Source organism: Chiloscyllium plagiosum, unplaced genomic scaffold (assembly GCF_037043375.1).
Source record: "Chiloscyllium plagiosum isolate Xiang-an unplaced genomic scaffold, Cpla_swu_hap1 HiC_scaffold_42, whole genome shotgun sequence".
Lineage (NCBI taxonomy): Eukaryota > Metazoa > Chordata > Chondrichthyes > Orectolobiformes > Hemiscylliidae > Chiloscyllium > Chiloscyllium plagiosum.
The window spans coordinates 1,941,018-1,954,171 of NW_028270180.1; the positions used below are offsets into that span (position 1 = coordinate 1,941,018).

At 39.3% G+C, this 13,154-nt stretch overlaps 1 protein-coding gene across 1 annotated transcript in view; it reads left to right on the plus strand.

The window, feature by feature from the left end:
• The first annotated feature begins 2,312 nt into the window (after positions 1-2,312).
• LOC122542523 (chondroitin sulfate proteoglycan 4-like) overlaps positions 2,313-13,154 on the plus strand; it is an 88,633-nt gene continuing 77,791 nt past the window's right edge. The window contains exon 1 of the mRNA XM_087982200.1: positions 2,313-2,479. Within this exon, the coding sequence (XP_087838326.1) occupies positions 2,386-2,479 (94 nt within the window). The 5' untranslated portion in view covers positions 2,313-2,385. The remainder of the gene's footprint in view (positions 2,480-13,154) is intronic.

Consider the following 13,154-nt stretch of genomic DNA (forward strand, 5'->3'; position numbering starts at 1 on the left):
GCATAGAACAATACAGCGCAGTACAGGCCCTTCAGTCCTCAATGTTGCGCCGACCTGTGAAAGCGATCTGAAGCCCATCTAAACTGTACTATTCCATTATCATCCATATATTTATCCAATGACCATTTAAATGCCTTTAAAGTTGGTGAGTCTTCTACTGTTGCAGGCAGGGAGTTCCATGCCCTTCCTACACTTTGAGTAAAGAACCTACCTCTGACATCTGTCCTATATCCACCACAACTCAGTTTAAAGCTATGTACCCTCATGCTAACTATCACCATCTAAGGAAAAAGGCTCTCTCTGTCCACCCCATCTAATTCTCTGATCATCTTGTATTCCTCTGTTAAGTCACTTCTTAACCTTCTCTCTAATGAAAACAGCCTTAAGTTCCTCAGCCTTTCCTTATAAGACCTTCCCTCCATACCAGGCACCAGGCAACATCCTGGTAAATCTCCTCTGCACCCTCTCCAATGCTTCCATGTTTTTCCTATAATGCAGTGACTAGAACTGTACGCAATACTCCAATTGCGGTGGCACCAGAGTTTTGTACAGCTGCAAAATGACCTCAGAGGTCTGAAACTCAATGCTTGTACCAATAAAAACTGTGCGCCTTCTTAACAACCCTATCAACCTGGATGGCACCTTTCAGGGATCAATGCACATTGACACAGATCACTCTGCTCATCCGCACTACTAAGAATCTTACCATTAGCCCAGTGTTCTGTATTCCTGTTACTCCTTCGAAAGTGAATCACCTCACATTTTTCTGCATTAAATGCATTTGCCACCTCTCAGCCCAGCTCTGCAGCTTATCTATGCAGAGATAAGTAGAATGATTTGGGAGTCTACATACATAGTCAGAAAAAGCTAGCATTCAAGTTCAACGGGTTATAGGAAAGGCAAACGAGCTTTTATATGAAAGAGAATGGAGTCTAAAAAGAGAGAGATCCAGCTAGAACTATACAAGGTGTTAAGTCAGATTGCACCTGGAATATTGTGGATGGTTTTGGTCCCCTTATCAAAGGAGAGATATTTAGGTATAGGTGGCAGTCCAGGTATATGTGGAATGTCTGACAAGGAGGGGTTGAGTAGGTTGTACTTATATTCATTGGAGTTTAGAAAAATGAGAGGATATCTTACAGACATGGTGAAGATATTTAGGATACTTCAGAGAGTTGTTTCCCCTTGGGAGAGAATCTAGGATAAGAGGGTAATATCTCAGATTGCCCATTTAAGACCGATGCAGAAGAATCTCTTTCCTCAGAGGGTCATGAATCTGTGAAATTCTTCACCATAGATGGCTGCCAAGGTCTCCATCATTGAGTCTATTTAAGGAAGAATTATGAATTTTTAATCAGTAAGGGTATCAAGGATTATGAGGTAAAGGCAGAAAGGTGGAGTTTAGGATTATTTTATCAGCCATGCTTTTATTGAAGACAGAGCAGACTAATGGGTGGCATGACCTATTTCTGGTCCTACTTGTATGGCCCTAGGTGCAGAAATTGAATACAGTTGTCAGGGTGAACAAGTGCTCAGACTTGAAGGATGTGAAGCTCCTCGAGTGTTATGGCTACATCCATCCGGGCGAATATTACTTTCAGTTAAATAAGAACTATATGACACACATACATAAAGATTCATGTAATCCTGAAATCATTAAGCAGTGAAGACACTAACTTGTCCCGGCACACTTCGGCTGCTGAGTAGGGAACCAGCATGGTTCCAGCAGCTAACAAAATCCAGTGAGCCTGCTACCACGTGTATTTGTGTGGACTGAATCTAATAGTCACTAACACCTTTCAGTGATAAAACCTTATAATGTTTGACAAGGTGGGTGAGGCGGTGCCCGTGGAACCGTGTCCCAGAAATAAGGCAGCAATTTTAGGAAAGGAATGTTAAAACTTGGAGGGAAAATTTGGAAAATAGTCCTTCGGTTCAGTTTAGTCAGATCTGCATCTTATTTCTTGCTTTAGTCATTTACACCATTTGGCAATTACGCGGACCTTGATGCAAAGTGGAAAATGTGAATTTTGGGGGTAATCACATCAAAAGCGGGATTTCCACCAAAACAAATACTCTGGGTAACCAAGGCAGTAACTCCACCCGAGGCTGTGGCTCGAGAGTTCGTTATCTTCACATATTTTAAACATGGAATTAAACCACGCAGAGAACGGTTGGATTGACTCATCTCCTGATGAATGAAGCTGTGTTGAGCCCCCGTAGATGTAACGCTTTTTTGAAATATCCTGGGACTGTAATGTGAGAGAGCCTCTGTGTGAGAGGTTGGTCTCTGGAACAGCGGGTTAGTCACTCCCACTATATACATAGACTGCTGTTGGAAAAAATACTTTTCGAACTGAGTTGGAAAGTGCATAAGAGAGACAGATGGCTCCGAAGAGGGATTTCGTTTTGCTGGTTACATCTCCAATACTCCATCTCTTAACTGTTCTACTTTCAGACATTGCATTAACCACTGGAGGTGGGTGTTGAAATTCACAATTTTTTTGCAGTTTTGCAGCTGTTTGAGACGCTGGGATTTTTTAGAACGATTTTTTGAGATGGAATCGGTCATGTAGCAGTAGTGAAGTCTGAAGTTCGGTTGCTGACACTTAGGTACAATGTATTTTTCTCCTTTCGGGCCCTGTGTCTGATTTTACTTGTTAAAATGGCTCGCGTTCCCCATAAGACCAAGTCTGTCTCTGATATCTGCTACTAATTCAGAATAACGGCTGTCATCTGTCACTCGCCAGCAGCGTTCGTTGACTATTTTAGAGGGATAGTGCTATTTGGAAACGTCACTTCTTCTATAAGTAGTAGTTCCTTCTGGTGCAAACCCGCGCTATAAGAGAATCGTGCAACAGCAGCACAATTTAAACTAATCGGACTAGCACCGCGTTATAACCAACACAACGTTTTAACAGTTTGCGTTATAGCAATACACATCACATTATTATATCGTGTTATAATGGATTTGCATTCTGAAACGTACGTTATAGCAGAACCACCTGTAATTTATTAAAGTTAAGTAGATTTGCGGGTCCTTTTAATATACTGTTAATAAAGTTAATTTAGTTCAACTACATAAAAATCTTGAGAAAGACGGTCATCTGGAGTTAATTCATACTATGCTTCCAGAATCTGATGTACTTTGGAGTTGCAATTATATATATGATACTACTTGTGTTTAGTACAGTTCAGTTTATAGCTATATAACAAATAAAGCCCAGACATTTGAAGTATAGAAAGAGACCATTACATCCACAGAATTCGGTATCGTTGTTACAGAGATTGCTGGTACAAATCTATTGGATATATTACAACACGGGATTTACAATCAGTTAAAAAACTTTAACTTCAATAAGCCAGATACCCAGTAAGAAAGGCTAGATTCTCTGACATAATGTGATTTGAGTGGACAAGGAGGATTGTGCATTTTGAATTCACTTGCTCTGGATAATTGGGATTTGAACATTGTCACTGAGTGTAGACTTAGATTACTGTAGGCTACACAATGGCATAGTAATTATGTTACTGAATTAGTAATCCATGGGTAAAATCAGAAAATGCTGATCAGGTCAGGTAGCATCTGTGGAGGGAGAAACAGTAAACATTTCAGATTGATTAGAGCTGAAAAATGTGTTGCTGGAAAAGCGCAGCAGGTCAGGCAGCATCCAAGGAGCAGGAGAATTGACGTTTTGGGCATGATCCCTTCTTCAGGAAGGACTTCTGTTTCCTGAAGAAGGGATCATGCCCGAAACGTTGATTCTCCTGCTCCTTGGATGCTGCCTGACCTGCTGCGCTTTTCCAGCAACACATTTTTCAGCTCTGACCTCCAGCATCTGCAGTCCTTACTTTCTCCCATTTCAGATTGATTACCCTTTCTAGTCCAAATGCCTGGATTAGAGATCCCAAGACATTCAAATTTCACCACAGCTGCTGAGGAATTTGTATAAATCGGTTTGAAAAGTTAGTACCCCTAATGATGACTATGTAACTACCGGATTGTCTTAATAACCTTTCTGATTGACACATGACCTTTAATTAAGGAAGTTTACTGTCTTTACCTAATCTGGCCTATAGCCTTAACTCTTAGCTGCTCTCTGAAATGGTGCATCAAGCCATAGGGCTGTGAAGAGCGAACTCTCCAATTGTACTAGGAACAATTGGGAAAAGTAACTACTAACCCCCTGCCTCCCTGCTCTATGGATGGATAAAAACAAACATATTTGGATGGCACAGTAGCTGAGTAGTTAGCACTGCTGCCTCACAGTGTCAGGGACCCAGGTTCGAGTCCAGTCTCAGGCTACTATCTGTGTGGAGTTTGCACATTCTCCCCATGTCTGCGTGGGTTTTCTTTGGGTGTTCCGGTTTCCTCCCACGTGATAAATTGCCTCATGTTGTTCAGGAATGTGAAGGTCAGGGGTATTAATCAGGGGTAAATGTAGAGTAATAGGGCAGGAGAATGGGTTTTGGTGAGATACTCTTCAGAGGGTCAGTGTGGACCTATTGGGCTGAATGGCCTGTTTCCACACTGTAGGGATTCTCTGGATTATTGAGGAAATTTATTCCACTACAGTGGTATAATTGATCACTGTTACAAACAATAACAAGTGGGAACTTTATGCCACTCAAAGAATCAACTAACCACAAACTAACATGAAGAAATCAGTTCATTAAGAATTACAGATAGTAAGGATTAGTCTAGGCGTGGTAGCTTAGCTATCCATTGAAATTGCTCTTGTGCTGGGTGTGCATGATCTGCAGGTGGTGACTCATGAGTGCTGCTGGTGTGAAGGCGATTCATTGATCCAACATGTGTTTCAGAATCAGAGATCCATTAAGAATATGACGTGAATATATTAAATTACTAAAAAAAAGCACTGTTTTAATTTTACAAGTTGCAGTTTTCTAATATTTTCTTAATTTATTCTCTGGATGCCAGTTCACTTCAGATCCTATCCCGAGGTTGGATTTGAAATTTACATCCTAGATGTATTATCTAAAGCCGCATATTGTTGAGACTCGGCAAAGTTGCTCATTATTTTTGAATTTGAATACTCCTGCTAACTGCCTTGCCATAAATGGAGCTGATTCTGTGAGCGATGCAAAAATCCAAATCACTCAGAATTGTTGCTATTAACTGACATCAGAAATAATGTTTAATATAACTGAAGTAATTACATGTAAATAGATGTACAATAACACGCCTAGATGTTAAGCAGTGGAGCCACTAGGCAGTCTTCAAACTCTTCACTTCATTCTTTATGGCTTTGAAACCATATAAAGTAGAAAGTCAACCCAGATGTTGGCTCCAGCTTTAGCAATAATAACTTTAATGGAGGCAAACATTTAGAGAAATTGGCTGTTAACCAAGAGAAACACTAGTCTATTTACCATTCTAACTGAAAGTTACAAAATCTCTAAAAATACCCTGTAAACTGTTATTATGGACACAGTCTTTTTTGTGCTTTCTTAAAAAAAAGAGACCAGGGATGTGTAGACTGGGTACACACCCAAAGGGTAATCTGTAACGGTAGAGAACGGTACGTTCAAGTGGAATATATCTGCAGTATAAGAATAAACAACAGAGACACCTGGGGAATCATAGCTAAACATTAGATAATATAGCACCTGATTATGAGGCAATCAAAGCAAGGACTAAAGGGTCCAGTGTGACATCCTCATACACATTGTAAGAGCTACATGTATTTGTTTGGAAATACCAACTAGAAAGTAAAGTTTTAATTACTAGTTTTTGCAACGCAAAGGTAAAATGGAACTGTGTGGTTAGTTATTGGTTAGGCAAGAGCATGTAACTGTTTGGAGAAGCTAGATTTGACACTTTAGTGAGTCAGATTGGCACTGGGTGTCTTCGTGCTGGAAGAAAAAAAAATGCTCAGCAACAGTTTTTGGATTTTTTTTAAAAAGATTAGATTCCCTACAGTGTGGAAATAGGCTCTTCAGCCCAAACTGATCCACCAAAGAGTAACCCACCCAGACCCATTTCCCTCTGACTAATGCACCTAACACTATTGGCAATTTAGCATGGCCAATTCACCTGGCCTTTGCATCTTTGGACTGTGGGAGGAAACCCATGCAGACACAGGAAGAATGTACAAACTCCACACAGATAGTTCCCCAAGGCTGGAATCGAACCTGGGACCCTGGTGCAGTGAGGCAGTAGTATTAACCACTGAGTCACCATGCTGTTTTAATTCATAGCTTGTCACAAATCAGAGAAGATAGATAGTAATTTGGCAATCAGACCTCCAAAAGTTTGCAACAAGCCAGCTCGTTCTCTCTTTCCTCCTCTATGAGTGGAAAAGAAATAATACTCAAAGAATCTGCACAGAAAGATAACTTCAAACTCCATCAAAGACCTAGGTTCAACTGACCAGCTGCAGAATTGAGGATCACTGTGCTCAGCAACAACAATAAGATCTGAGAGAAATTCACTAAATTCTCTATTGTGGTTTTGGCTCTTGGTCCGCAAACTTTATTCCTCTTTGCCTATTTTTCTACCCAGAATATTCCAGAAAATTTGTCACATCAGTCATGTCTTACCTGTCCTATTTATGAATGAATCTGAGAGTGTTTGGATTTAGATGAAGTATAGTTTAATTTTCATATTAGTCATTAATAATCCATTTTGTCACATATTAGAGGTTAAAACCTGATGTGAGACTTTATGTTCAATGGTAGTCACAACAAGCAATACATATCTTACTGATTAAATTAGTCATTTAATACTGACTCATGGACTAGAGAGGCTTGATTTCCAGTGCAATCTTGTGACATACTCTGTGCCAACAGATGCAACATGCTAAGTTGTTTAGGCTGCCTATAGTTGCCAACGGGTGTCCACCTGAAACAGCTATTAAGCTCAGTAACTATTTGGGGTCCTTTTGAAAAATGTATTATTTGCTGGCATGTGGGAGTCACTGTCAAGATCACCATTCCAAATTTCTTTTCAACTTACTATACCATTTCTTTTAGTAACTTAATACCTTCACATCGCACTATTAATGGATCTCTGATTTTAGACCATTTCAGTGGGCAGTTAAGAGTCAACCACATTGTTGTTACGTGGAGGCCAGACTTTGTAAGGACAGTATATTTTGTCGCCTAAAGACCATCAGTGAACCAGATGGGTTTTTATGACTATCAGTGGTAACATTATGGTCATCATTACTGACTCCACTGTTATAATTTTAGGTTTACTAATTCAATTAAAATTTTATCTGCCACGAAAGGATTTAATCCTGTGTCCTTAGAACATTAATTGAATTAGCATTTCATCACCATCTTCCACTATGCCCCTTCCTGGCCGCTTTCTGAAATTGTTTCACATGTGATCGCAGAGTGGACTTTTATGCTTTGCTCTATTTTGTTAGATCCACAGCAATCAAGCCAATGATTTTTAAAATTGTTTACTGAGCACTGTGTGGAACAAGGAGTCCCTGCAATGTTTCCTCTGGCTACAGGTTAAGACATCAAATGGTTGCTGGGCTTTGCTCACTCTATATTGCCACCACTTCCAACTCCCGTCTCCTACGTCCACACTTACAGTAGTGCTAGTATCCCTATCCGCTGTCTTTCATTTTCTTCATTATCATACTGGGGAATTCAATTGAGTCATCAGAGAGCTCAGAAAATTTTTAGCAAGACCACAAGATATAGGAGCAGAAATTAGGTTATTATCCCATCGAATCTGCTCTGCCATTCAATCATGGATGATAGGTTTCCCAATCTCATTCTCCCGCTTTCACCCTGTAACTCTTGATCCCCTTGACAATCAAGAACCTATCTATTTCTGTCTTAAATATACTCACTATTTCCAATGGGATGAAGCTTATGCCAATTCTGATATTCAAAAGGAAAACCATTACAAATAAGCAATCCCCAAACAAAGTAGTCATTTATGTTCACAATAAAGGATGGATTAATAAAGTGGTCTTGTAAGAATGGCTCAGCAAAGTCTGGAGCTTCTGACCAGCAGAACTATGGAAAGAAGAAAATTCTTCTCATCTGGTACATGTTCAGATCACAACATATTGGTGATGCTGTTGCTGAAGTTAGATTGTGAAACAATAACATTGCAATACTTCTAACCACAGTTAGCAGTCCTGTGCTAGGATATTCTGGAGGCCTGCGATGAAATCAAAATGGAGAGTGTTGTCAAATCATTGGATATCTTGAATTTCATCAATGCACTTGATTACACAAAACTTATTGTGAAATTATATAGTCAATGGCTATTGCTAATGAAGATGATGTTAAACCATTCAAGAGGCTGATTGGGATAAGTTAATTGGTTCTAAAGACAAAGAGGAGGAGGAGGATTTTTTAAAAGGTTGTACCTCAATAATTTGGTAGTTTGGGACCAGGCCTTTGTTGGACAAGAGAATTTACTGGACCACAGGAAGGCATATGCCTAAAACCAGACACCTGGCCTGCACTGACCCCTCACACTCAGAACAAAACCCAGCATGTGGCCTGCTGTCTTTGCTGCCTTCGCTGCTAACTTTGCAAAGGCACGTGAGGTGTTGGTATTGAAGACAGACAACTTTGAGGAGGTGCTTCAGAATACCAACATCACCTAGTAGAGCTCTGTAAGTGACAGGGAGAGGGGATCTAACCAGGAGATAAACTAGCAAACCCAATTATAACATGGAGTAAACCAGTCTCCAATTAGGAACGGTTTCCTCTATAACTAGCAATAAGCCATATTTTACCAAATGCTGACTTTTCAGAATGAACTTCAAAGTTGTGTAAGAGATAAGACAGGAAGGGGGGGCACTGGATGATGAAGGGAGGGTGGTTTGTGTCTTAAACCACAAGTACTGTGGGTGCTGCACCACACAGATTGCTGGTCTATAGAGTGCAGGATAGGGAGGCACACGTCTATAAATTTAGTGTCTCCTCTGCTTTTGAGTGATATTCCTCCTTGCGCTGTGTAAACCTGAATGAAATTGTTTAAAGTTTTATGTGTGTCTTTTGGTTTCCATGAATTTGATAATTTTGGTGTACATAAATTAATATCCGCCTCCTTAGAAACTATTTATTTGTGAATAAAAAAAGAAATACTTTTGGCTCCATTTGCAGTATTTTTGAGTGTGAAGCTTGCTACAACCGTCTCTGATATAATAGCTGCGACAGGGAAACAATGGGAGAGAAGGATTTTAATATCTCCAGAAATATTATTGGCGTAAAAGTTGACCTTTACTTTTTGACACAAAGCTTAGTCTTAGAAATTCAACCTTGTTAAGACAGGACAGGAGGAACTTGGAAAATAATAAATATGAAAAACAATATAAATTTAGTATTCTTGAAGGTTAATTTTTAATTAAAATTCCATATGTACATGAATATTTTCCAAGTTCCTTGTGTCCTGTCTTGACAATGTTCAGATAACCCTAGGTTGAGTCTATGAGCAAACAGTGATAATAGTATTGTATTTGCTTTCTTTGTTTCTTTTTTTGTACTTGATTGCAGTGCATTGCCCCTTTTGCATCAGTAAGATCTTGAACTAGGGCTAATACCAATAGACATCATTCAATTAATGATTACTTTTGTTGAAATTAATCTTTTACGAAAGGATTCCCAGAGATGTGTTTATGTTAAAATGTGTTTTTAAGAAATCTGTGTGTGTTTTATGAAGAACAGATTGAGAACATGAGGTTTTTTTTATAAGATCCATTTATTGGATTTGATCTTACTCAATGTGCTATTAGCCACAATTTAGGCACAATATACTTCAAGTTCAACTCACTTCCCATAACTGAATTGATTCAAGTCTCTTGTGAACTGCACAAATTCTTATGATAGCTATAATCTTCCTCCCATCGTAATTTTTGAACATATATGATGTTGGTAAGATCAATATTGCATTAGAGATTGATACTCCACGAGTTTGGCATCATTGTTCTGGCAAAATGCCTAGCACAAAACGTTCTGAGCTCCAATAATTTCTCAAGTGACTTTTTAAAATACTGAAGGGAAACTCTGCTAGTGAGGGGTCTCCACTCGGCAGGATGAGAATTTCTAGTGATGGTTTATTTTGAATCATTGGCTGCTGCTGGTGAAAGAACAGAAAGTATTCTAATTTAAAATCAAGAGGGTCCAATGTTTAACTTCTCAAAATACAAAGTTTTAATTTAATATGGTCAATTTTGATTGATAATCCAAACTGAGTAGGACAGGATGATTTCTGAGCTACTGGATCCATGATGTTGCCAAATTGAGAATGAATAATATAGGATTTGAGATTGCACCCCAGAGAGCAGCAATGAGGAATTTTGCCAAATTTTTCTTTGGTAGATTAATGGTTTATGCTTTGTGTAGAAAATGTAAGAAGTCTGATTATAAATGATCTGTAGAAAGCACAGGTTTAATTGAAAGGCAGATTGACACTCCATGCCATCTTATATCCTTGGAGGACCAAGACCATGAAAACACATCCCATTACAAAAAGTTAATGTTTTCTTAAATGTTGAATGATAGAATTTCTGACTATCGTACCTGTAGGACTGGAAATTGGATTTTTATTTGTTTCTAATTTGTCCAGATGAAAGCAGTTGCCTTCTGTTATATGTAAAATGGCAAGCAGTGGCAATTTCTTTTCAACTTGAGTCAAATATCCACATTTCTGCATTTGGAATTCTGCCTTCAATTTGAATCCTCTTGCCAGATTGGCTGCATATTCCTAATACACATTTTGGCTTCAGCTGGACTCAATTATGTCAAATGTTAACTCTTTGTGATCATTGTTCCAGCGTGCCATCTGCAAAGTGCAGCTTTACTTAGCTTCTTAAACACTTAATTTCTTTGGTCGCACATGTACATTTTTCATTCTATTTTAAAATTGAATGAGTCAAATGTAGGCTCATTTCCATTTTTTGTGGTTTTCCTGACAGCAGAACAGAAATGTTTAAGAATGGGTGAAGAGTTCAGTTCTAACATAGAACCTTTTGCTATGCTTTAGTGTCAGTCATAATTGAACACTGGGTTATACTGATGAATGCTATTGTTTCTGTTCTTCACCACTTGCAGAACATGAATGGATAAGGAAAGGAAAGATAGTCATGGTATTTCTCTCCCTCTTTACATGCATGTTCAGAGATGTAGGCATTACTGACTAATAAATGCCTGTGCCCATGCCCAATAACCCAGATGGCAGTTGAGGGTCAACCATATTCCTGTATATCTGGAGTCACATGTAGACCAAATCAGGTCAGGATGGAGTGTTTCCTTTCGTAAAGACCATTAGTGAACTTGATGGATGTTTACAATAATCAGTTGTGGTTACATGGTTGCCATTAGGCCAGCTTTTAATTTCAGATTTTTATTACATTCAAATTTTACCATTTGTCATAGTGCCGTGGGATTCAAACCCATGCCTTCAGAACATTAGCCTGGTGTTCTGGATTATTAATCTCATGACATTTCCACTATGTCACCATCTCCCTCATGACGTGTTTTATATAATCAAATTTGTAAAGTTCTAGTGGCTTCTGCCAAAATTGGGGAGCTATCTCAGAAACTGGTCAAACAACAGTCTGACATAATGTTACTCATGGAATCATACCTTACAGATAAGGTTCTAGATACCACCCTTGCATCCCAGGGTATGTCCTGTCTATCAACAGAACAGATATACAAGTAGTTGCAGCACAATGGTATACAGCTCAGAAGCAATTGCACTGTATGGTCTTCAATATTGACTCTGAACCCCATGAAGTCTTATGGCATCAGGTCAAATATGGGCAGGAAAACTTCCTGCTGATTATCTGCCCCTCCTTGGCTGCTAAATTAGTACTTCCCAACGTTGAACAGCATGTTGAGGAAGAACCAATGATAACATAGGCACAGAATGTACTCTGGGTGGGGTCTTCAACATACATCATCAAATTGGGCTTGATAGTGCCACCACTGACCCAGCTGGTCAATCTCTAAAAGATATGGCTGCGAGATTGCAAGTCTGGCACATGGTGAGTGAACCAAAAAAGGAGGAAATATCTATTTGATGTCATGTTCATCAGCCTACCCATTGCAGATGTATTTGTCCATGACAGTATCAGTAGGAGTGACCAAAACACATCTTTCTGAAGACAAAGTCCTGTCTTTGCATCGAGGATACCCTCCATCATGTTGTGTGACATTACCTCCATTCTAAATGGAATAGATAGACTTCAAATAGATCAAACAACTCAAAACAATCCATGAGGCATGTGGCCCATCAGCAGCAGTAAAATTGTTTTCAACCACAATATATAACCTCACAGCCTGGCATATCCCCTACTACATTAACATTATCATCAGGTTGGGAGGTCAACCCTGTTCAAAGAAGAGTACAGGAAGGCATGCTGAGAGTAGCACCAGGCAAGCCTAAAAATAAGTGTCAACCTGGTGAAACTACAACACAGAACTACTTGCATCCAAACAACTAAAGCAGAATGCAGTGGGCAGAACTAAGCAATCCTACAGTAGTTCAGGTGTAAGCTCCGCAGTCCTGACACATCCAGTTGTGAAAGACAAAGTCAGAAGTGACACAATACCAGGTAATAGTCCATCAGGTGACTTCACCTGATGAAGGAGCAGCACTCCAAATGCTTGAGATTTCAAATAAACCTGTTGGGACTATAGCCTGGCGTCATGTGACTTCTGACTTTCTTCATCCTAGTCCAACACCAGCACCTCCATAATCAAAGTTGTGAAAGAAGATATGTAATTAAACAACTCCAAGAAGTAAGGTCTACAAATATCCCCAACCTCAATAATGGTAAAGCCCAGCACATGTGCAAAAGACAAGGCTGAAATATTGGCATCCATCTTGAGCCAGAAGTACCAAGTGGCTGAACTATCTCAGCCTCTTCCTGAGGTCTCCAGTACCACTGATTCTAGTCTTTAAGAAGCTGCTGAAGGCACTGTATATAACAAGGCTACATTCTAACAATAGTACTGAAGACCTGTGCTCCAGAACTAGCCACACCAGTAAGTCAACCTGTCTCAGTATTGTTACAATGCTGGCATCAAACTGACAGAGTGGAAAATTGTCCAGGTATATGCTGTAGACAAAAGGCAAGACAAATCAAACCCAGACAATTACTGCTCCACAATCTATTTTTCATAATCAGCATAGTAAGGGAAAAGAA